Consider the following 24317-nt stretch of genomic DNA (forward strand, 5'->3'; position numbering starts at 1 on the left):
ACCGTTGAGAACAGTTGCGCGTCGGCTGCCGCGCTCGCGGATGCGTCGGCTGCTCGGCGGCGCCTGTGCCAGCGGTACGGTGGTGGTTTTCGTTTGCGGCAGCGGGCAGTGGCGTTGACCTATTGGTTATCGGTCTATTTCTGCTACCAGTACACAGAGCAAACGAAACCTTGTTCATTGCTCGACTCAGTGGTGCTCTAATTCCAGTGGCAACAGCTCTGCCAAGTTCTTTGGGTTCCCGATCGAGTGACGAAAGGTAAAGACGGGCTGCTATACTTTTGGTTATACAGTTTCGGATTGCCGAAAACTTGCTGGTGCATGTTTCTTTATGGAAGAGTTATTGTAAAGGGTCACAAGGGACAGCGCATGTATCTTAAAATGAGCGGTGTGGGCGGTATCGGTGTTAGAGCACCGCAGCTCGGTAGCTCGTGCGTGGAGCAGCTCGCTGCAGAAGGAACCTGCGAGAAACCCCGGCGATCGAATCACTGTCGCTAACTACCGCAAAGTTAAATGTGTGATTGCAGGTCTGTGAATACTTGAATAGTAGTTTCGTGTAGATTTTGTTACTTTGTTGTGCTGTGCAGTGAACGTTTTTTTTTTTTTTTTCTTTGTATAACGAGCGCGCCTAATAAAAAGAGAACTTGCAAAAGAAGTTTGGACTTGTGCTCAGACTGGCGATGTGCGCCCATCTTAAGCCGCTAAACAGCAGCGGCTGGGCGTGCTTTGCATTCATTCATTGACAATTTTATGAGAACTGGCTGTCACTGAACATGCACTGTTGCTAAGCCGATCTCAATCGAGCGAGGCAAAGTCAAGTGCAATTGTTTCGGAAGCGTCGGACATTCGCAAAAAAAGGTAAACACACTTTTTTTGTTCTAAAAAAGATTACATTGTATTGTAGAAGAACGAGACGGCGGCAATGGGAGCAGTTCCCTCTTCTCTCAACATCAGCGACAATAAGATGCAAATTCGTTCGGAGTTCGGAGGCTGCTCCGAACTCCGAACGAACTTGCATCTTTTTGTCGCCGAGGGTGAGAGAGAGGGAGAGGAGGGAACACACTTCTCTCACCCTCTCCCATAACCAAGCGGTTGCCATGACGACGGTGCGTGTATTGTTTTGTCTATTTGTTATTTCTTTTGGAGAAACCCAACGCCCGTTAGGGGAGATTTGGCGCTGCCGTCTGCAATTGGAGTCCCAATGGGAGGTATACGAAGAGTCCGCCGGTTGCTTTCACCGCAAGCGATCGTGGGCGACGAGTCCCACCTAGTCCAACATAATTATACTTAAGTCATATTGCCTGGTGCATGATCAAGAAGGTACCCTCCTCCGTTCATCTACAAGACTCCCGGACACCCTCACCCCGAGCGTAAAAGATAAGGAGGCCAGAATGACCTTGCCAAGTCAGTCTCGCCCTAGCTCTTCACCGAACATTCTAGGTCGAATATAGGAGATTGACCTGCATAGTAGATAGAGAGCCGGGCGCCGTATTGCCGATTCATTCACGGATTCCTTCTCGCGATAGCCAGCTGTTACGCCGACGAACCGTCGCTTGCTGCTGCCGACGTCGACGCTCGTTGCTGCTTTCTCGGCGTGAGCTCTCCTTTTTCATTTCTGGCACAAGTTCGCCCCCATTAAATCCTTACTTCACCCCATTTTCTTCTTCCTCATTGTCTGTCCTTCGCTACAATATGGCAGTCCGCGCTACCATGGTGCCAATCAATCAAAAAACAGAGTCTGATCATGACGCTGGTTTTCTTGCTGGGTTTGCTATATCCAGCCAAAACAATCACGCAAGAAAAAAGCGTAGGGTCACGGCACCTTCGTTGTGCGTGAGTGATTAGTCGCCGATGCGGGAGCCTACAAAGACGCCGTGACGATGCACTTTTAGCAATGATTGATTGGTTCCATAGAAGTGTAGCGACGGCTGTGGTCGGACTTGAAGCGAAACGGAACATAGTCCGCAGCAGGGCTGGGCAGAGATACTCCAAAAAGTATTCGGGAATACAAATACTAAAATACGCAGGCCCAAATATAGATACTGAGATACATTTGTCTTTTATGCAACGGGACATCCCTGATACTTGTGCAATAACGGCGGAAAAGTATTCCAGAATACAGATACAGATACTCAAAATACGCTTGTTCTTGAACGGTGCTACGTGGGGAGGGCGTAGTTCGTGGCGAAAGCAGATGGAAATTTATGTTTGTGCTCCTCTTTTTGAGTCATTTTATGCACTATACCCATTACCTTGAACTCTTTATTTATCATTAATGCCGCTGAAAAAACATGTCACCCCCGTTGAACCACACAGTTGCAGAACGGCGAAGACTGCGTACCATGCTTGACAAGAGGCGTCTGCCCGAAATAAATCCTGTTTTGCCTTGAGGGCGCCATCTCAAATTATCGTCTTATATGAGTCTTAGTCACCTATTTTGTGGAGAGATTAAACAGAGCCGTACGTACGTTTTCTCAACTCAACTCATTAACACCCTTAGCTCTGCTAAATTGGAAAGAGTGAAGGGCTTTGTGGTGGGACCTGATTTTGTTATTCTTGCAAGTAAGCTTCTTTAAACCATATTTTCTTTGTTAGGGGATGCATCATGTAATAGGGCAGGTTCATATTATAAATTCCGAGGCAACTTGCACCAAACCGATGTTTTAATTCTTTAAATTTATCTTAAAAAGGGCCAAAAATATAACGAGATACCTAAGTCTGGCAAAGTATTGCGATACAAGCGATACATTCTAAATGTATTTCACTACTGAGGTACAAATACATATTTAAAATGTATCTCGATACAGATACTCGAAAGTAAGATACTAACGCCATATATTTCTATTGCGATACTGCCCAGACCGCAGGCAGCACAGCTGCCCAGACCACAGACTGCCACCACCACAGACTGCCCAGACCGCAGGCAGCACAGCTGATTTCTGACGAGGCGATAAACGGGTACGGAAAATATATTTTAGCTCTTTATTTAGCCAGGAACTACATTTGTTAGCACCTTAGAAACACCAGTTTCCGCTCCTAAATGCACGAAAACTAATTTTAAAACGAATAAAACGATTTCTCAATACCACCTGGTAGTTGGGAGGCCGATGTAGTTATGACGTTGAAGGCCTGTTGCCCCAGTGCCACACAAGGAAGTACAGCGTAAATGTAGAGACAAGTCGGGCTTGAACGGAATCGCCAACCTTGGCGAAGAGATCCACATCGCTTCCGTAACGTGCATTCCACACCATCAAGATCGCCGTTGTTAGCAGACGAGAGGTAGAAGCTTGATCTGAGAATGCGGGACCTCTGCCAGGTCAACCGTAACATATACCTCCCTCCTCCCCATGTCCCCCCCCCCCCCCCCTGCGCTCGTGAATAACGTGCTCAAGTATGGCACCCAGTAAAAACCTTGACTACATAGCTTGCAGGTGTCACCATTCGTGTGTGCGGTGTGAAACAAACACAGTGAACCGAACACTTGCAGCACATAAAAGACCGGCATGGCCGCGAATGACGACAGAGTCCAGTCCTCAAATATTACTACCGGGCGAGATTGTCACGCGCTGACGCCAACAAGCTGCAATGCTCGCAACTACAGTACCCTTCAGAGAGCAGAGGCCCTCAACGTCACGAGCGCAATACGCCGTGCGCTTCTCGCTGGCCGATTTTGAAGCGAGAGGTAGAGAGCTCGCGGCCGTGTCATTTTGTTTCTGTACCCCTTTTATGTGGTGAACTAATTTTTAGAAAAATCCGCGACTACCAAATGTTTAGCCAGAGGTTCCTTTTAACCAAACAACCAAAGCGATGAAATCGTTTTGAGATTTCTCTCGTAGACCCTCTTCCGATAGATGTGAGAGTATTGCGCATAAGCGTGCGCAGAAGTCTATAATACATACAATATTGGTTTCCACCCATACGTATCTGGAAACAAACGCCCTTGTTGCGATGTTTCCTGTTCCACCATAGACACATTTCAAAAGTCGGCGCCAACGCCTGTCTGCCATTGCTTGCTCACCCTGAGCATGGATTGAGCACGAGGGCTACGTCATCGTTCGGCGTGAACTCGGAACCAATCAGGCGCATCATGCCCAAGCAATGGAAACCGCCAACGTCGCTTCGTGGACTTTTGAAAATGGTCTACATTGCAAGGAGCATTCAGGAAGGCGCCATATTTTTACCTTGTCCGCGCAGGAGTCCGCCTTGCGCTTTGGACCATCGCGCGGAGTGCACGGGGTCTGAGCACCACCTCCAGGAGGACAAGGAGAACCGCGCCTGTGCACCTCTTCGTCGTGAGGCACAAAATGGATCAAGTAGTGTTGGCCATTTAAGAGACCCGTTTTCAACATTGCTCTGCAGTTGGAATTGTCGCACCGCCATCGGAACAGTTGGCTAGTCCGTGAGGAAAACGTGAAGCCACATCCACCGTGCGTCGCCTTGAGGCCAATATCCGTTTTCATCGTGGGAACCATTGGAGTGTCTAGAGCCTGCGGTGCGGCCGTGGAAGACTTAGCCTTGTCGCCAGTCCAGTTGGTGGGCACAGCAGGTTCGATGGACGCCGTTGAAGTGGACGCAGAGGACGCCATTGCAGTGTCGTCGACCAGATTGCTCCGGATCCGCGATCCGAGTCCCACGTGATCTACTGGTCACAACGGGATATGCGTCCTGCAAAAACAACGTCGTGAGATTCACTAGGCAGGCTAGGGAACCAGAACTGCCATAAAATAAGAGAGCATTCAGTAGTAGCTGTACTTTAAAGTTTAGTTTAGATCAGCTGAACTGTCGAACAGCACGCGGGCATGGGATAAATACAATGCTACCGAAAAAAATATTTGACTCTCTTGCTGCTCAAGCCAAAAGCACGTTTTTTTCGTCTACTTTGCCCGCGATGTTGCATAGCAGTTCCAAGCAATTTTGGAAAATGATCAACCCCGGTCAATCAAAGCCCATATCATTATGGGATCAGAACAACTCGCCCCCCCCCCCCCCCCCCCCCATTCCCAAACATGACATTCCCCAAACATTGAACTCCTCCTTCTGTTCTGTTTTTACGCAAGAACAAGCCGGCGATCTCCTTGAATTTTCTTATTCTGATCTCCCGGCTATGCCCTACATAAACTTTAATTCTAATGGAGTCCTAAAAGCAATCGAAGCTTTGAAACTAACATAATCCGCAGGTGTTGATGGCATCAATTCAAAGATACTAAAAAAACCCAGAAAGTGCCACAAGCGTCTTTTTGTCACACATTATTCAGAAATCTCTCTCATCTCGAGTGGTACCACTGGACTGGAAGGTAAGCAAGGTCGTTCCCATACCAAAAAAAACGTCCACCGAACTTAAGCAGCACTTATCGTCCCATTTCAATCACCAGTGTTCCATCAAAATTAATGAATCCGAACATATAATTTACTCGCATGTTATAAAATTCTTAGTATCTGTTAATTTACTTCACACGAGGCAACATGGTTTCCTAAAAGGATTTTCGTGTGAAACCCAGCTTGCTCTTTTTACTAACGGTCTAAGTTCAAGTGCTGATCATAACATATGTGTGGATGCCCTCTTTCTAGATTTCGAAAAAGCTTTCGATAAAGTTCCTCACCAACGTCTCTTATTAAAACTTTCGCGTTTAAACCTTGACCCTCAAGTCTGTAACTGGATTCGTAACTTCTTGTCAAACCGACAACAATTCGTTCATGCTAATAACCACTCTTCGCCTCGATCACCGGTTGCTTCTGGAGTGCCCCAGAGCACTGTTCTCGGTCCCCTACCTAATTTACATAAATGACCTACCTGCTAATATTTCATCTAACATACGCTTATTCGCAGACGACCTGCGTTGTTTATCGTCCTATAAAAAACAGCACTGACGTTCACGCCGAGCAGTCTGATATTCACCATATCGACGCCTGGTATGCTAGACAGCTTATGTCTTTGAATGATAACAAAACATCGCTCGTTTCTTTTCATCGTAGGCAATTTTACCCATCTCCTAACTATGTAATTTGTGGTTCACTCATATCTCCTGTACCTTCATATAAATACCTAGGCTTTACCTTTTCAAACGGTTTAACTTGGTCATCTCACATAACGAACATAGCTAATGACGCGAATCGCGTCCTTGGCTTTCTATGTTGCAACCTACGCTTAGCCCCTCCATCGGTAAAGCTACTATCTTTCCTCTCACTGGTCCGACCCAAACTAGAATATGCATCTGCTGTTTGGTACCCACATCAATCTAATCTTACTAAAACACTCGAAACTGTGCAAGCACAGGAAGATTCATCTACTCAGACTACTCTTATCATAGCAGTGTCACCGCACTTAAATCTCAAGATAATCTTCTTAACCTCGAATCACGGCACCAAATTTCCAGGTTCTACCCCTTTCACAAGTTTTATCACTCATCACTTGGCAGCTCTGTTATCGCACCAGCTCACCGCGTTTCATGCCGCATCAGTCATCAGGAAGCTGTCTAACCCCCCCCCCCCCCCCCCCCCCCCCCGGCCCACTGCACTGCGCATCTTTTTTTCTGCCAGACAGCAAAGGATTGGAACGATCTGCCCACCGACGCCGTGCTCCACTCCAACTCCGCCCATTTCAAGGCATTCATCGAAGAAATTTTTTTATGTTTCGTACTACCCTTATGTAATACCCCTTACTTGGGGCATTTGAGGTTTAATAAATAATAAAAATAAATGGAACAATTTTGTACTTTCAGTAGATCCCGCTTAGAATTATTCCTGTAGTATTATTCTAATTATTTAAGAAGTTAATAACTTAATTTTTTGTGCTGTATTAACTGAAATAGCCAGTCAACGCTTCCCTTAATTCATCCCTTAGCCATCACCGAAGCCAACTGGCCAGCCTGTCGCGCATGCGCACACAAATCGAACCTCAATACAAGGTTCGTCGAATTTTGCACTATAAGTTCGAAAAAGTCAAACCTGGTCGAACTCGAACCTCGGCCGGTTCGCGACACCCCCTAGTTATGGCAAAATCGTTGGGCGTCGGCGTCGCGTTCACGCACCCTGGGGTGCATGAAGAAAAGCTTTTGGAAAAAAATATACATCTCACCATCTTGTTCCCAACGCTTCTCTTTTTTTTTTTTTTTAAGCGCGTGGAAGCGCATCTCCCGGCACGAGCTCTTGGCATTGAAAGTGATAGAGCCACAAAATGAGCATAGCTTATTTAATGGCACTAGACAATGTTACGACGGTATTTTATTATGGGCAATTTTTTTTCCTTTTCAGTGCCCGCGCGCAGTGGGCATTGATCTCTATTGTAGAAGGCTGGATGGCGGACCGCGGCCTCGGCAGCTGGGGCCAAGTGTCGCCACCGGCGGCCATTGACACCGGCCAATGCATACGACTCTATGGGAAGAACGAGAAAAAGTGCCGTTTCCCCGTTTCTAAGCTGTTGTCGGCACTGAAACGTTTTGGATGCTTTTCGATAAGCCCGTCAAATAGCTTGCGTACAAACATTAAAACTGACAGCCCTCGCAGTTCTTATAAATAAATACTTTGTGGTCGAGAGAGACTCTGCTGTAGTGCAGCTCAATGAGGCGAGAGTTACCTAGAGTAACCGCGGAGTCGGTGGCGGTTTCATTGAGTTGGGTTTAGCAGACGACAAGCTCGAAAGCTTTGCTACGCGAAATTCGCTCACTCCCGGAATGCTGCTGTCGAGATGGAACTTCTTTGTCATTCATCAACTTCTGGGCTTCCCCGAGGATGGCATCACTGGCGGCAAGTTCCTTTGTTTACTCTACTACGAGAGCAAGCTTGCCAGCTCAGCCGTAGGTGCTCCGGTACGTTTGATTTTTTTAATCGGCGTTTGAACGTTTCACAAATACTGATTTGATCTCCAAATACCCGACACAAGGATCGCAGCACACCAAAAAATACTCGCCTCCGAGCAGATGGTTTACAAGAATGCTCGAAACGTTTTAACAGATCTCGCACCCCTTCGTTCTTTTGACCGGAGGTAGTTTGGGACTTGATACCCCTGTTGTTACTGACCCTGGGTACGCATGGGTGTTTGCTTGTGTGGTGTGTGTGGAATAGGGTGGGGACAATAGAGGCTTGGGGAGACCTGGGAAATTGGTGGTTAAATGTTTAATCTACTGGGTGATTCAATGAGACGCCAGGTTCTTTAAATCGACCGCAAAATTCGGTTTCTTAACCTATCGCGCTACGACTCTGTGCAGCGTTGCCCACAGTGCTTCTTTTTTTTTTTTTTTGTAAAATTTGCAAAGAGCGAATTTACCTGAGGAAAAAGTAAAGAAAGAAAAAGGCTTAGCTCCTATGCAAACGCAGAGACGCCACCGGTCTTCAAACAACACGGCGCCGTTTCGCAAGGGAGACAAGAGATGGTGCAACGAACGCCGCCAACGAACGAGCATCGGGCGCCTAGAGCCGGCGTCTTCAGCAGACAATCTTTTCGACTCAAAAGCGGCGCACGTTCCGCAGGCGGCGACAGTCGCAGAAACAAAAAATTACACCATCTTCCCGAGGGGAACCATGGGGTGATGCGGAGCATCGTTCCATCACACTTCATCGGAAGAACGGAGTGAAGTGGAGTCAACAGCGGTGAACTGAACGCGCGCAGAAATTGGTTTGCTCTTTATGTTTATACAGCCTTGATGGAGATGCGTCTCAACGGGTAATCGGTCTCTTAGCTGTAGATGAGAAATTTAGCCAGTGCAGTACAACCGCTAACCTGGGGTTTTTAACGTGCATCACGCAGTAGTGATCACACGGACGCATGCCGGTACGAAACTCATCCAGATCGAAACGGGCGGGGGCGGCGGGGATCGAACCCAGGAGGTTCCCAGCGGAAGCTTTCGCTCCACGCTCCGAGCTGAGACGCGTTAGCCCACTCGGCCACTTCCCCTGTCGCGCTACCGCTGGTTATATTCACACTTGAAGGAGAAGAGACTAGAGAAGGAGAGTTGCGCATGCGCGTGCGGTGCGAGTAGAAGCGAACGCACGTGAAGTGCACGCAGCTGGTAGAGAGAGAGAGCGGAGAGAGTAACGCACAGCTGTTGGAGAGAGGGAAGGAGGAGAGTTGCGCATGCGTAGTGTGAGTGCGGACTACGACGCCGCGGGACATATACCCGAGCAAGAGATGCTCCGCATCTAAAACAGGCGCCGTAACAGCAAGGAACTGCAGCTCCTTGTCTGCTAAAGACGCCGGCTCTCGGCGCCGTATGCTCGTTCGTTGGCGGCAGTTGGCGTCGCGACCGCTTGCGCCATCTCTTGCCTCCCTTGCAAAACGGCGCTGTGTTTTTTTAAGACCGGTGGTGTCGCTGCGTTTCCATAGGAGCTAAGCCTTTTTCTTTCTTTACTTTTTCCTCAGGTAAGTTCGCTCATTGCAAATTTCACAAAAAAATTGCACCATCTGTGGGCAACGCCACACAAAGTCGTAGCGCGATAGGTTAAGAAACCGAATTTTGCAGTCGATATAAAGAGCCTGGCGTCTCCTTGTTTCACCCTGTACATTTTGAGCAGCAGAGTTAAGGTGGCCTTTGTTAATTCTTTTTATGAGCCGGAAGTTCTTTGGGACGTCAAAGACTGGAGCACCATCTCCTGGCGTTTGCCATAAAAAGGGCCTATATATAAGAAGGGTTGTTAACTGTGTGGCATAGCTCAGTAACGCCTGCCCTTCGCAGGCAGCGGACCCGGGTTCCGGAGCGGCAGGCTAGCAGACGACACGGCGAGCTGACGCTTTGCAAGTTGCAACTGGCTCCGTTGAAAACGCGAGACAGCGCGAGAGATAACGGAAGACAGACTACTATTTCTTTCCCTCTTTTTTTTCTTTTTGCAGTTGAAACGACAACGGGTTTTACCAAGTTTTACCAACGCAAAGGAGAAGGTTCGGCAAGGGCGAGAGGGAGGCGGAAAAATATGAGAAAAAAAAAAAACACTAAAAAGTTTTTTTTTTTTTTTTTTTTTTTTGTGGAGGAGGCGTGGCGAGAACGTAACTCTTTTTGAGTTGACGATTTTCGTTCAGAGAGAGGGCGTGTGTATTGGCTCTTTGATCGCACCAATTTTGTCGGAAATCTTTTTGAACCATATGGATCACCAGTCAATGATTTTGTAGCTTCTTTGCCAGATGCTAAGGTTATAGTCCGAAGATTCGTAGATGATATTTTGATTTGCGTCTTTGAGGGAACGTCGGTGCAGACGATCAAGCAATGTGTGCTGGATAAGTGCCCTCGGTTAACTTTTACAGAGGAGCAGCCTGTCCATAACGAAATTCAGTATTTGGATTTAAGGTTGTATTTAAGGCAGTGGTCTCTACTGGAGATATAGGAAAGAGGCGGCAAAGTTATTACTGGCCGCCGATAGTTGCCATTCGAAAACTGTGAAGAGAGGTGCGATTGCTACTGTTATAGGGAACGCATGCAAAAAGTCCTGTGTACATTGGATGGAGAGGGCAATAACCTTCCAGTTGGAGCGCCTTTTGGAAGCGGGCTACAGACAGGTGGTTATATTCAGTGTGGTGTCAAAAGTGTTGGACCGGATTGTCTTTGCCCCTCAGGAGGAAAAAAATGTGTTAAAAAATAGGGTGTCTGTTCCCTTTCATCATGCCATCTCACACAATGTCAGGTCTGTGGCGTCAAAGTTTGGGGTTAACGTTGTGTTTAAAGCGCAGAACAAGCTAGAACCCCAAACCCGCCCTTTTCAGGGACGGGTTTTGGGGTGCACGAAAAAACACCGGGATCCGGCGGTGGTTTGTCAGAAAGAGGTCGTATATAATATTCCTCTGCGGTGCGGGTTCTCCTACGTGGAACAGACTGGTCGGTGTTTAAACGATCGTATAATAGAGCACAAAAGGGCAGTTAAAAATAATGTACCGAACTCTGAAATTGCTAAACATGTAGGCGAGTGCAACAACTGTGTACCAGAGTGGGAGGGCACTGAGGTCTTACATAGGGAAAAGAATAGCCATAGGAGAGTGTTAAGGAAAACTTTGCGTATTTTAAGCTTCGGGAACTGTATCAGTCAACCTTCATTATCCCTTGATGAGGGAAAAAAAGAGTTTCTAGGTTTATAAATCCTTTTTTTTTTTTTTTGGTTAAGTGATGGGTCAATTGTTTCGCGGTTCGGGTTCTGCTCTTCCCTTAGGTGTGGTTTTTAGACTGTGGGTTGCATGCAACTCAGGTTTCATGCAACCCGCAATGAATGCAACTCGCCAGCGTCGGCTCCACCATGCGTTGTATACAACCCAGGTTGCATTTAGTCCCAGCTGCATGCAACCCGTGTTGCACGCAACCCGCCGGAGTAAAGGTTCGTTCACACGATGCATTTTTCTCGCGCATCTAGTGTCGCGAAATGTAGTTTCGCGAAATGATTGCGCCGTCTGAACAAGTCCGAAAAGGACGCGCGCATCTAAAAAAAGTTGCGCGCACACCTCGCTTTTGGAGCGAGCTTTTGCTGAAACTTTGCAGAGTCCTGTCAATCACTCTAAGAGCGCCGCCAATGGCCGCTCAGAAATGCTCTCACGTGGCCTTTGAGGGGTGAGCGAGCTGTTTGAGAAGACCACTTCACTGCCAGTGTTGTAGCCGAGCCAAATCCGAAAAAGACCGAAACCACGAACAATGGATACTGCCGGCGCTTCCGCAAGCACGTCAAGCACCACTGAAGGAAAAGTGAGTAGCATATCGGAAAAAAATCCAGCGATGGACGAAGACAATTAGCAGGAGTTGGCGAGATTAGAATAGTGCTCATAGCGTTGTTGTCACGACGATACCGCTGGATAAGAGACCATCGAGTAAACTGAAACCAAGTTTGCTTTGTTTACAAGCGAACGTGAAACCATGTGCGCTCTCTGAAACAGTTGGCACAGTAAACTCGGGGCAGACATGGGCGCCGAGAAGTAACCAGATTGGGCACGTAGCGTTTCTATAAATACCATGTGCATTGATAGGAGCTTTGGCAATGAATTGGCTGCGTACGGGCTCGGCGCCGGCACATGTCCTGCACGTACAGGTTGCCGCCTCAATCAGCTTAGCGCACACGCGAGATCGCTCCAAGTAGTGCAGTATGTGAGAAAAAAGAAATTAAAGTGAATCGACTGCATAAAATGCGCAAAGCAGGTCCCCAGATAAATAGCGATCTGATTCGGAGCTCACTCAAAACGGTGCATCGGTGTGTGTTGTTGTTGCACGTGATGCGGTACGTGTGAACGAGCACATTTCGCGAAACTTGAGTGTCGCGAAACAGTTGCGCGCCTAAAAGATGCATTGTGTGAACAGACCTTAAATGCAACCCAAGTTGCATTTAATCCAAGTCGCATGTGACCCGTGTTGCATGCAACCCGCCGGAGTCGCCGGATTGCATGCAACCTGGTGACGTTCCCGACGTCACGTGGCCCCCGGAGGTCATGTGGCCCTCCCCTCAGGTCACGTGACCGCCCCCCCCCAGGTCATGTGCCCCCCAGGTCACGTGACCGCCCCCCCCCCCCCCAAGGTCATGTGCCCCCCAGGTCACGTGACCTCTCCCCCCCCCCCCCCAAAGTCACCTGACCCCCTTCCCTCAGTACCCCTCTCCTCCTCCTCCTCATCAAGAGCTGCTCTCTAATTCGGCATTACAGGAAGTTGTAAACGGCTTTCATTTTTTTTTTTTTTTTGTGGTTTCTTTTTTAGACAACCTTGTTTGTTTCTTGTTTGGTGAACAAAAGAGTTTGCAAGTGTTGTTGGGTTCAGTCTGACCTTGCCAAATGCGGAAGTTCCTGCATTCCCTTTTCGAGTTAGTGTCCCTTTGTGTTTCGGGCGTGTTTGGGTGTGTTGGGGGCGAGGGTACACTGTGAGGTGGGCGAGGAGGTCTTTTGAACTGTGTTGGAGGTCGGTGACATGGTATACAAGACGATGGTTGTTAAATAAATTTTCACGCTGTGTTAGAGACTTCGTTGTACTGTCCGTTTTTTTTTCCTACGTCTCAGAGTTACGATATCATTGACCAGCTCGCCTGTTTTTTACCTTTTTCTTCTTTTTTTTTTCTTTGACGCTTACGAAGCACGCCAGTCTACGGTGGAACCAGTGGCATCGCTCTGGCTGCGTCGCCGGCGTCGCATCGGGTTTATCTTTGTCAACTTTGTTTCTCACTTCTGCGTGTGCTCTCAGCCTTGTCAGACGCGACTTTTTTTTCCCGGTGTTTATTGCGTTCACAAAGCAAGCCAGCGTTCGTGCTGCAATGTTGCCGCATAAAAAAAAAATAAAAAAAACGGTCTTTCATGCTTTTTATTTTTATTTATTTATTGAAATAACCCCACAGCGCCCGTGAGGGCATTATAGTGGGGGAGGGGCAAATACAAAATGAATATGACGCCAAAGAACACTTAATTGCTTAAACAGTCAAAACTCAAAAGGTGACTTACCCGGAGCAATTAACATGAAAATAAAAACAAACGAAAACCCAAGCCAGCGTAAAGCTAGACATTGCACTCGTAAATATATACAGACAAAGCTGAAGTTTGTAGAAATAACAAGTTTTTAAGAATCTGACAATGCGTGATAAAATTGAGAGCTTACGTTTGTTGAGACAATCTCTTCAGGTAACTGGTTCCAGTTGAGTATTGTGCAAGGAAAAAATGAGTATTTGTAAATGTCTGTTTTGCTGGTAAAAGGCCTACTTTTTCTGCTATGATCCAGGCACCGAGAGATGAAGTGAGTTTAAAGTAAATATTGCGTTTTGTCAATTCCACACTGATCGTAATATATGCTGTGAAGGAGTTTCAGGCGAAAGCATTTACGACGATTCAGCAGAGACTGCCAGTTAAGTTCACGTTTCATGGCAGTTACACTTTGACCACGCGAGTATGCATTAAGGACAAATATGGCGGCTCTGTTTTGTATCAGTTCTATATTATTTATCAGGTGCTGCTGGTGAGGATCCCAAACTTCTGAAGCGTACTCAAGAATGGGCCGAATATTTGTGAGATACAGAGTGTTTTTGACCTCTTGAGAAGAATATTTGAAATTACGTTTGATGAAGCTTAGCATCCGATTAGCTTTAGCAGTCATATACTCAATGTGAAAGCGCCATGACAAATCATGAGAAAAGTGAACGCCCAAATATTTTACTTATAGTGACATGTTGATGGGAATGTCATTAATGTGGTACATGTTGGTGATAGGGTTACGCTTTTTAGTTACACGGACAAAGTGACATTTGTTAACGTTCAAATCCATTCCTCAAGTGCTACACCAGTTTGCTATGCGGTCAAGGTCGGCCTGCAGAGTGATACAATCGTTGAAAGAACTTACTGCTCGATAAATTATACAATCGTCAGCATACAGGCGTATACTAGAAAAAACGTCTACAACAATATCATTGATAAATATTAAATATAAAAGCGGCCCCAACACCGAGCCCTGGCCCTGGGGTACACCAGAAGTGGTCGAAATAAAATCAGATGACTTGCCATTAATTAACACTGCTTGAGTCCTGTCACTTAGGTAATCTGCTAACCATCCAAGAACTTTACCATCTATTTTTAAGGACTTCATTTTATGCAGAATAAATTTATGTGGCACGAGATCAAAAGCTTTCCGGAAATCAAGAAAAATACAATCTGTTTAAAAGGCCTTTATCGTATGCGTATGCTAGGTCATGATAAAATTCCACTAGCTGAGTTGTGCATGACAAGCCTGGGCGGAACCCATGGTGGGATGGAGTGAAAAAATTATTTGACTGAAAATGTTGAGCAATACTTGTGTAGATCACATGTTCCATAAGTTTAGAAGACGTGCTTAGCAACGATATGGACCTGTAATTTTCAACTTTGTTTTTGGGGCCGCTTTTATGCACAGGCACAACATGAGCTTTCTTCCAGTCAGAAGGCAAAATACTATCTGGTAGAGATCTGGTAAACAGGACATGCAAGAACATAGCGAGTATACCTGCACATTCCTTAAAAATCTTGTTAGGAATGCCATCAGGACCTAAAAACTTATCAGGTCTAATTGACCCCAGAAGTTTGACCAGTCCGTCAGAGTGGAATTCAATCTCCGGCATGTCACGCAACTGATTTACTGCATTAGGCAGAGCCAAGTGCACCGCAGTTATTGGGGGAGAAAAAACTGATTGGAAGTATCTACTAAAGCACGTAGCTTTTGCTTGGTAATCGTGTATGGTCTGTTCAAGTTCCTCAATTGATGGTATGCCAACCTGGTCCTTCTTGTTGCTTTTTACCAGTTTCCAGAATTCTTTAGGGCTCCTTTTAAGACGATCACTTAAAGTGCCCTGAAAAACATTTTTAGCTAATTTGAGTTACCTTTTGTAGAGTTTATTTAGGTCGCGTAACCGAGTGAGGGACGCGGCAATAGAAGTCCTGCGGAAAGTTAAGTATGCACGCTTCTTTTTCCTCAAAATTTGCCGTAACTCTTTACTTATCCAAGGTTTGTTTTTTTTGCTTTCTTGGAGAGATTAGCTTGTGTGGGATGCAAGTGTCGATTAAGGCAGTAAGCTTAGTTTTAAAAATGTTTCACAGGGTTTCAACGTCCATCTCATAGCTGTGCATTTCAAAAATGGCAAAAAAATGTTACAATTTCGTCAGCAAGGCTAGCGTAATTGCCCTGATCGTAAAAATAAATCCTGCGCAGGGGGCTGCCGAGCCGATAGCGGAAGTTTACACTGTATACTTGCTGTAACTATGTCGTGATCGCTAACCCCCGGAAGGCGAGTGACAGCAGAAATAGCTGTTCTGGAATCGCAAAGAAGGAGGTCTAGTGTACTTGCTCTATTGAAGTCCACTCTGGTTGGTTCAGTGACGTATTGAGATAACCCAAAGCTTGAAAGAATAGAGAAAATATCGCGTATAATATCCAAGAGCCGGTAGATTACATTTGCTTATCATGCCATGTTATGTCAGGCAGGTTAAAGTCACCCCCAAGTACAAGATAATCACTTGAAATGGAAGACAGCTCGTCAGATAGGGATAACAGTGATTCACGGGTTGCGCTGGGAGGCCGATAGTATGATCCGATAGCTATGGTTTCCCCGGAATTTAGATAAATCTTAAGGCCCGTTCACACTCTTGCAACCGAGTACGACTGAGAGAGACGAGGTCTCTTAAAACTCCTTAAATGTTTTTAGAATGAGGAAACACACTGGCATTGTGGTGCCATCTATGCGGTGACCCTGGAACTGCATTTCACAAGAGCGAAGGTTTTGCGGGATTTCCGAAGTCAAATGTGCGTAATACCCATAGAAAGGCCCGTTTATAACATTGACAAAAGTTTTTCGAGCCAAAAAAAGAAAGGATAATGCGCGAGAAATAAAAAAAAAATATGCCGGACCGCCGAGTTTACACTGCTTCCCAATAGATGGCGCCAGTGTGTTCTCTGGCTTAAGAAGTTTTAAGGAACCCAGGTTTAAGAGGTCGCAAGAGTGTGAACGGGCCTTTACACCAAACCGATTCACACGATGAACAAGGAACATTTATTTGCGAACTCTGAAGGTCGTTTGCGATTAGTAAAAAAACGCCACCACCATGCGTAGTTCTATCCTATTGGAAGGGAAAATTTCTTCGTCAGCTATCTCTTCGGTTAGCCAAGACCGCCAAATTTGCGCTGCACGCATCAAAAAAAAAAAAAAAAAAAACCCCGATTAGTGCTTTGTCTGATGTTGACTTCTGAATCTCTGTGAAAAACGAGTTCAAGCACCCACCGTTGTAAAGATAGGACGTTTTAATCATTGGAAAATAAGTAATTATGGTGAATTTCGCAGTTTTCACTAAACGGACCTTTTAGAATAACGAACAATTTTCCGCTGCCCCCTGAAGTTCGTTATACCGAGATGTCACTGGTAGTTGGAAAAGGAAGCAGAGGCAATTCTGGGTGTAGGCTCATAGGCCAGTTCGTCGGGAATCCGCTCGCAAAGCGCACGCCGGAAGCTCGATATCTGCCAAGAGCCAGATATCGAAAAAACAGGGCGCAGGCGAGCTGGTGTAAGTTTACCATTTTTTTTAGGGGATACGGCCCATTCGTCACATGTCGATTCGCCATAGGGCAACTGGTAACAGGCCCGTTCGTCACAGCGGAACATTGGTCATAGGGTGATTCGTCACGCTGGCAGTTCGTCACACAATGACTTCAAGATTGTTAAACTTTTTTTTTTTTTTTTTATATCTTGTTTTCTTAGGAAAGTTACGAAAGGGGGCCAATTAATTAAATCCGTACAAGGCCAGTGACCTTTCTTACAAAAGACCTTAGAGAACATAAAGTTCACAATAAAAAAAGCCCACCAAACGAGATTCTTTTTTTTTTTTTTTTTTTTTTGTGCCCGGTTTTAGGGTTTATTATGCCGGTTGCCCTCCGATTACAAAAATATCACGAGTCTCGATTTCTAAATGGAAATAGTTACTACTAAGAGAGGTGGCGATATGCTTCTTCACGAAGGACATTCCTACACTTGCATTAAGGTTTACGAAACTACGTTGTATTGGGCCTGCCGGCGAAGAGGAGTTTGTAAAACTAAAATAGTCACCGATCACGCCAAGACTCGTGCAATCTCTTATTCAGGAGACCATACGCATGCATTTGACAACTCCGGGTAGCGGACATTTCATCGAACGCCGTTTCATCGAACGCCGTTTCATCGAACGCCGTTCCATCGAATGAATGGACATTTCATCGAACGCCCTTTCATCGAACGCCGTTTCATCGAATCGCTAAGGGCCATTTCATCGAATCTTTCTGTATCGAGTTTTGAGACATAACAGTGCTTTATAGATTTTTACCTTACATTTGTTAAGACTAAGATAGTCACTTGTGAAACTGTTTTTAAGGTGGAGTTCAATTACTAGAAATAAAAACCATTGGTATAAAAAGAAATAAAAACAAATGGGTATGCGACTTACTGAAAAGTTTTACTCATGTACAAGACCGAAAACATGACACTGGAGGTAAAGGACCGACACTTAAAACACTTAAGTGTCCGTGTCGTTTTTTTTACCAGCTGTCTGGGGATTTCAGTAATGTGCAATTCACACCAGCTCGTTTGCACGTTTACGTTTAGTTGAAGGTTTATTCACGGAAAGCATTTAACTGCATGGGCAGCACGCTTATAATAAAACGATACTCTGCCAGGAGAGCACACGAAATAAAATATAACGATACCCTGATTATCAGCTTTATACTCAGATCGAACGTTTCTAGTTTTATTTTTAGTTTTTTTTTAGTTTTCAACCTTTACAGAGACAAAAGCCGCACAAAGTGTCAGCCAACATTGTTTCGGGCTACACCTGGACTGGAACCACTGTCAACTTTATCACCGACCCCGGCACAGTTCTACTAACCGTACAGGGAGCATGCCCCAGTCAACGGCGTGGTAAAGCCAATGGCTTACGGCTTGCTGCCCAACAAATCTTAAGCTACTTATGAAAGGTGAGCATGCAAGAGCTCTGATAAACGTATGAGACGAAACGCTCGGTGGTCCTATTATTGGATATGTGTTCGAACACTTCAAAATATGTTCGCTCGTTTTAAGGTTTTTCGACGTCGTTCTGAGTCACATAGGGGGCCAACTGCCTGGAGGTGGCTTACACGGACTTCAAGATAGAGGCCATCAATGATACAGGGATGTTTTTTTCAGTTCAGACAATTCAGACGACGAGTTTGCTGTTCTGGTATGCGGCATTGTATTTATAAGTCTTATTGTTGTCTTCAGGTAAGCCAATTGGTTACTTTATTTCTTGTTGATTTTCAAATGGGAATGCATCCAGCATTGGCCTCCTTGGCAATCGCCGACATTCCCGAGGCCTTCAAGGAACTTCTCCAGGTTTTCCAATTACTCGTGGCAGACTACTTCGAGGACGTGTATATCGGGAGACCCCGTCGAAACGGCTTGTCGTCGGCCACCTCCCCTCCTCTGGCTTGGTCAGTCATAGAATCAACACTAGCAGAAAGGCCAACAAGGACGAACAACAGCATCGAAGCGTGGCTCCGGGGAGTGCACGTAAGAACTGATCTAATTCTTTGAGAACTTGGACGCTTTCTGTAGTACATTTTTGCATTTGTGGCTCAAAATTTCAGTACGGTGCCCACTCAAAAAGCTTTCTCCACGAGTGTGTGTGTTCTTTTTTTCTTTTTGTCCTTAACAGAGATGAAGCTGGCTCAAGCAGAGAGCGGCACGACATCTTCAAGGGTGTTCAAGAAGCACAACGACAGCAACCGGCGTCTTCAAATTATTGTGAGCCGCTACAACGGTCGCAATTGTCTAGAAACCCTGAGGGTGGCAGCTCGGAATATCGCTTTTTAATTTTTTTTTTTTATTTCGCTCAATAAGTCTGTTGTTTTCTAAGTTCAACGATGACTTGTTTGGATGTTCCCTCTCTTTAGTAAAGTTAAATATATCGTACTAATCTTTATTGCTTGCACAGCCAGGTGAATATATGTTGGGCAAATTCAAATATCCGGTTCGCACAGTGACAAACGTTCCTAGGGACAAATTCCCCTATGACGAATGTTCCGCTGTGACGGACGGGCCTATCACCAGTTAGCCTATGACGAATGCGCACATGACAAACGGGCCTACACCCTTTTTTTAGACCACCTGAGACTGGGTGGAAGAAACACGACGACGTCTCAAACACAGCTAACCACTTTATTCAGTTTTCCCTCCTTTTATACATCCTGATCCCAAAATCGTCACCATAAAAACACTCCAAACAAAGGCACCATGGGGATACGTCTTAACTTCGCAGCCACAACAATGTTAAAAAAAAAACAAAAAAAAAACCAACGAATCATTTTGAACTAACAAAAGCTACACACATTTTGAACTAACAAAAGCTACAGTTCAAAATAATTCGTTGGGCTTTTTTTTTTTTTTTTTTTTTTTTTTTTTTAACCATGTTGTGGCTGCGAAGTTAAGACGTGTCCCCATGGTGCCTTTGTTTGGAGTGTTTTTTATGGTGGCGATTTTGGGATCAGGATGTATAAAAGGAGGGAGAACTGAATAAAGTGGTTAGCTGTGTTTGAGACGTCGTCGTGTTTCTTCCACCCAGTCTCAGGTGGTCTAAAAAAAGGGCAGATATCGAGCTTTCGTTGATAATTCGCATAGTTTTGGAATCGAGCCGGGGAGCCCGCAAAGACCTCAAGTTAGTGCCCATAAAGCCCGCTCTCATGCCTGTGAAGCACGTATGAACCCGCTTGATTGGTCAAAATGTAAACGCCTTACCTCTTGCGCGAAGACAGCCGTGGTTTTTGAACGAAGATCTAGCAAGCGTGGAGCGTGGCCCACGGTGATAGGGTGATATCGTATTGTACTGTAAAAACGTTTATTATATCCAGCGGTCCCTGTAGTGTGCCATCTGTACATCAGATGCCGCTTTGAGTTATAGTGTGTATTGTTACAACGAGATGGCGTCACATGCCAAACTGCAGCACGCGTCCTTGGCAGCGCGTGTGAAGCCGTGAACACCGTGAAGCCAGTGAAGCCGCCGGACGGCCATTTTGCTCATAGACGAGCTGCGGTTCCGCTAGCGCTGCAGAGGCTGGCGGGAGCATGTTTTCGACTCGTTTTCTTCCCGTTCGTCATCATTCGCCGAAAAAGATTAAGACCCTGTGCAACCGTTGAGACTTGCCGTTGTGAAAACGTGGAAATTTTTACGAAAGCGCAGTGCCGCATGGGAAAAGGCATAACTCGTCGAAAGCAAGTTTCGCCGGGTCCCTATCATTTCGTCGAAACTCGTTTCGTGGAATTACGTTTCGTGGACAACTTTTCGTGGACACACGTTTCTGAAACGTCGTTCGACGAACTGATTGCCACCGAGTTTCGCCGGTCTCGCGGCGGGATCACAGCTTCCTGGCACGCCGAAGTGCTGCGTCTCGGTGCCTTCGCACGCTTGGATACAGATCAAGAATCGACGCCGCGGGCGAATCTGTCTTGCGAGTGCAATGTGCGTGAAACCGTAGGTGCCTCTGGATCAACGTCTTACTTTCCTCTGACGACCTTATTTGTAATTTGCGGCACTCGCGGTCAGTGGCGTAGCCAGGATTTTATTTCGGGACGGGTTCAACGGCATCTCCTCTCTTCCCCCCCCCCCCCCCCCCCCCCCCCTTCCCCCGTCAATGACGGAGGGTGAGCTAGTCGACACGGACGCTCAGGCAAATATTAGGGAGACGCTGTTAAGATAAAACGGGTAACGCTGCATTGTCATTTTTAAAAACGGAGCAGGCTTCAATTACAGGAATACGGGCGGGACGTGGCTCACAGTTCTACTGTCGTCGTAATTGCGGCCCACCAACCTTAAACGGTTTCTCACAACACAAAACTCCCTTCGCTTTTCGAAGTACGTAGCACCGCAATACCAACGCGTGAAGGCAAGAGAAAACACAAAAATAGCTGTACTTTCACACACACACAAAACAAAAATTAAACAGCAAAAAAAAAAAAAAAAAATTGACGCTGAAAAATGAGCAACTGACCACGCACAAACACTTGAGGGGCGCATATTTAGGGCGAAGGTAATTCTGAACAATCACGAAACCAAAATCTATTATCTATTAAAGGTTTAACAAATTCGTGCTACACAACCAGATGCCGAAGGAAAGAGGGTGTTATCTTTGCTAGGCCGTTTTTCTTGCAGTGTGATCCAAAGGCAGCAGCAGCATATATCCTCGGGGTAAGAAGAAGTCATCAGTCCGAACTCGTCGTTCCGTCACTCGGAGAAATGACATGACGCACCACAAAGAAACTACGCGCCGAACGTGGAAAGAAGCTTGACTAGCCTTGCGCCTGTGCGTAGTGAAAATATGACGGCTTCTCTCCAAGTTTCTGATGTTCCGTGCCGCGAAGAGATTAACTTAATAGTCCACCTTGACATACAAAGCAGAAAGCAGGACGGACTTCATCGCATCTGTGAGCGACAATTTTCGCAAAGTGAGGGAAACTTCGCCAAAAATAGGGAAATTTTAGGCGTCCAATGCAAGAGGGAGAAACGTGAAGCGCCCGTCACATCTCCCTCTGTCCGGAGGCACTATTTCAGAACGTCCATCGTCTCCTCAAGATTCTAGTTTACATATCTTTTTCTTTTTTTAGAATCATCACTGAAGAAACAAACAAAAAAATAACAAACAAATGTCGTGGACGATACTTCGCTGAATTAAACGGTATGGGATTTCCGTTTTGACACCTGCAAACTCAATGTCATCACTTTCCACAAAATGCAAGGAGCATATAAATCAGGTAGCGTCCGCTTTCCGAGGTGCCCGTAAATGTTCTACAGGAATTGCAGCCAGCCATTGATCCCGATCCCGTTGAACTTTCGACAATGCCACTTTTTTTTCGGATGCAGGACATGTGAGCCAGCTCTTCACGCAACATCTTGGGTTTATTCTTTTCGGAGCCGATCATGGAAATTCACCACGGGCACTCACTACTCATCTCTAACTCCTCAATGTACAAAACAACTCATCTTGGAGTAGATAACAACGAGCGGAACAAACATAACTGCAAAAGAATCGCACGGCAAGCGTTCCCGCACGCCGCATCGCACGCCGCATGTCGTGTCGTCTGCTACCGGAGAGGAGAAAAAAAAAAAAGAAAAAAAAAACGCACGGTCGGGTGTAGCCACGTGACTTCCGCCAGTCACTCTCTTCTCTCCACTTCTCCGACCTCCGTCGGGTTTCGGTTTCGGTTTCGAGCAGTTGCGTCTTTTGGCTTTATTAAAGAAATACGCTACTCTGTTGCAAAATATTAATTGGGTAGTCCTCTGACACCACAATGAAGCGCCTGGCAAAAAATAAAAAAAATTTTTGGGGGGGTGTCAGTGTCCCTTTAACAACGGCGGAAGCTGAGCGCTCGTTCTCTTCGCTACGACGGTTGAAAACATACCTGAGATCGTCCACTTCGAGTGAGCCACTGCGCGGTCTATGCTTCGTTTCAGCTTAATTCCAGACGCAGCCGATGCTACAGGCGTGAACATGTGGCCTTGAACATTGCTTGCACTGCACGAGCGCGCGTGCTTGGCAGGGACGCTGACAGCCCTGAACTCGTGCTTGTAACATCGGCTGCACCTGGATTTAAGCTGAAATGAAGTATAGCGCTTTTGAATGTTCACCACGACATTAAAGCTCAAGCGGAGGACGTCCGGGATATATTTTTCCGTGAATGCAGGCCGCTTCATTTTAATCTGTAGGCGCTTGGCATAAATGAGATGATACAGAGAACCTGTAAATTGCATTCTAATATCACTAGTCACAGTTACCTATTTATTCGTGGTAATTTCTAGTCGAAAGCACGTAATTCTGATCACAAAAGCTGTGCGTGAGCGCAGCGCCACCCTTGCTTACAGGGCGATTGTTTTTTTACAATTCATTTATTATTCCTTATATTACTGATATTGTTCTATATTATCACCGTGTGTTCGTTTTATTATGTTTACATTGGTTTGATTGAACTGTGTATTTCAGTGAGGATACACTTTAAAAAGAAAAGCCCGTGCGTCTACTTTCCTGCAAAACACTCGGAGAACCAATCACCGCAACTTACGGAGGCACCTCAGCGAATGACGGTGCCGAAACATATGTTTAGACAAAAAACGCAGTCTGAGTTGTGACATTAAACAATGCAAAACGTCACGATTGCATTGCTTAATGTCACAACTCAGACTGCGTTTTTTTGTCTAAACATATGTTTCGGCACCGTCCTTCGCAGAGGTGCCTCCATAAGTTGCGGTGACTGGCTCTCCGAGTGTTGTGCGGGAAAGTAGACGTACGGGCTTTTTTTAGAGTGTAGTTTGTCATAATTTTGCGTTGAAATTGCCATCCTTCACCCCACAAATATTTTGAAATATCCGTTCTTTATATATCTGAGATCAAGTTCCGCATCCCATCGAATTAACATGAATTAAGCAATATTGCATATTTTATTAATCTGAGCATTTTCTACCCCACAAACAATTTTTTCGAAAGCTTGTAAGTTGGAGATGGTCCGTGCTCCCCCGTTGCTCCGTGCCTCGCGCAAAACCAACAGCGAGCGGGCCCCGTCGGGGAGGAAAGGGGGGGAGGGGGGGGGGGGGGTAACTCATTTCGGGAGGGGTTTCGACCCCCCAAACCCCCCCTCTGCCTACGCCACTGCTCGCGGTCCAAAAGCTCCAGCGTGCAGTAGCGACGGAAGAGGGGGGATGGTACGTCTTTTTTCCGTGGTTAGACGATTTACACAACACCGCGCACAAGAGTTCATAAATGATCAGTGCTGGCTCGTTATCAAGCTACTTGATTGCGCTTGACGTTCTGAGTTAGCAGAACAACCTGGGAGGGCGAGAAAAACAAGTCTTGCTTGCTCAGTGTGTTGCGACAACTTTTCTTGGC

General features: G+C 46.0%; 1 protein-coding gene across 1 annotated transcript in view; it reads right to left on the minus strand.

Moving 5' to 3' along the window:
- Window positions 1–24317, minus strand: part of LOC115319050 — a 38612-nt gene extending 14295 nt beyond the window's left edge. The window contains exons 1-3 of the mRNA XM_029978822.4: window positions 24222–24317; window positions 20182–20269; window positions 4179–4662 (exon numbers count right to left, since the gene is read on the minus strand). Coding sequence (XP_029834682.2) covers window positions 4179–4583 — 405 coding nt within the window. The 5' untranslated portion in view covers window positions 4584–4662; window positions 20182–20269; window positions 24222–24317. The remainder of the gene's footprint in view (window positions 1–4178; window positions 4663–20181; window positions 20270–24221) is intronic.

Source organism: Ixodes scapularis, unplaced genomic scaffold (assembly GCF_016920785.2).
Source record: "Ixodes scapularis isolate PalLabHiFi unplaced genomic scaffold, ASM1692078v2 PGA_scaffold12__126_contigs__length_90152505, whole genome shotgun sequence".
Classification (NCBI taxonomy): Eukaryota; Metazoa; Arthropoda; class Arachnida; order Ixodida; family Ixodidae; genus Ixodes; species Ixodes scapularis.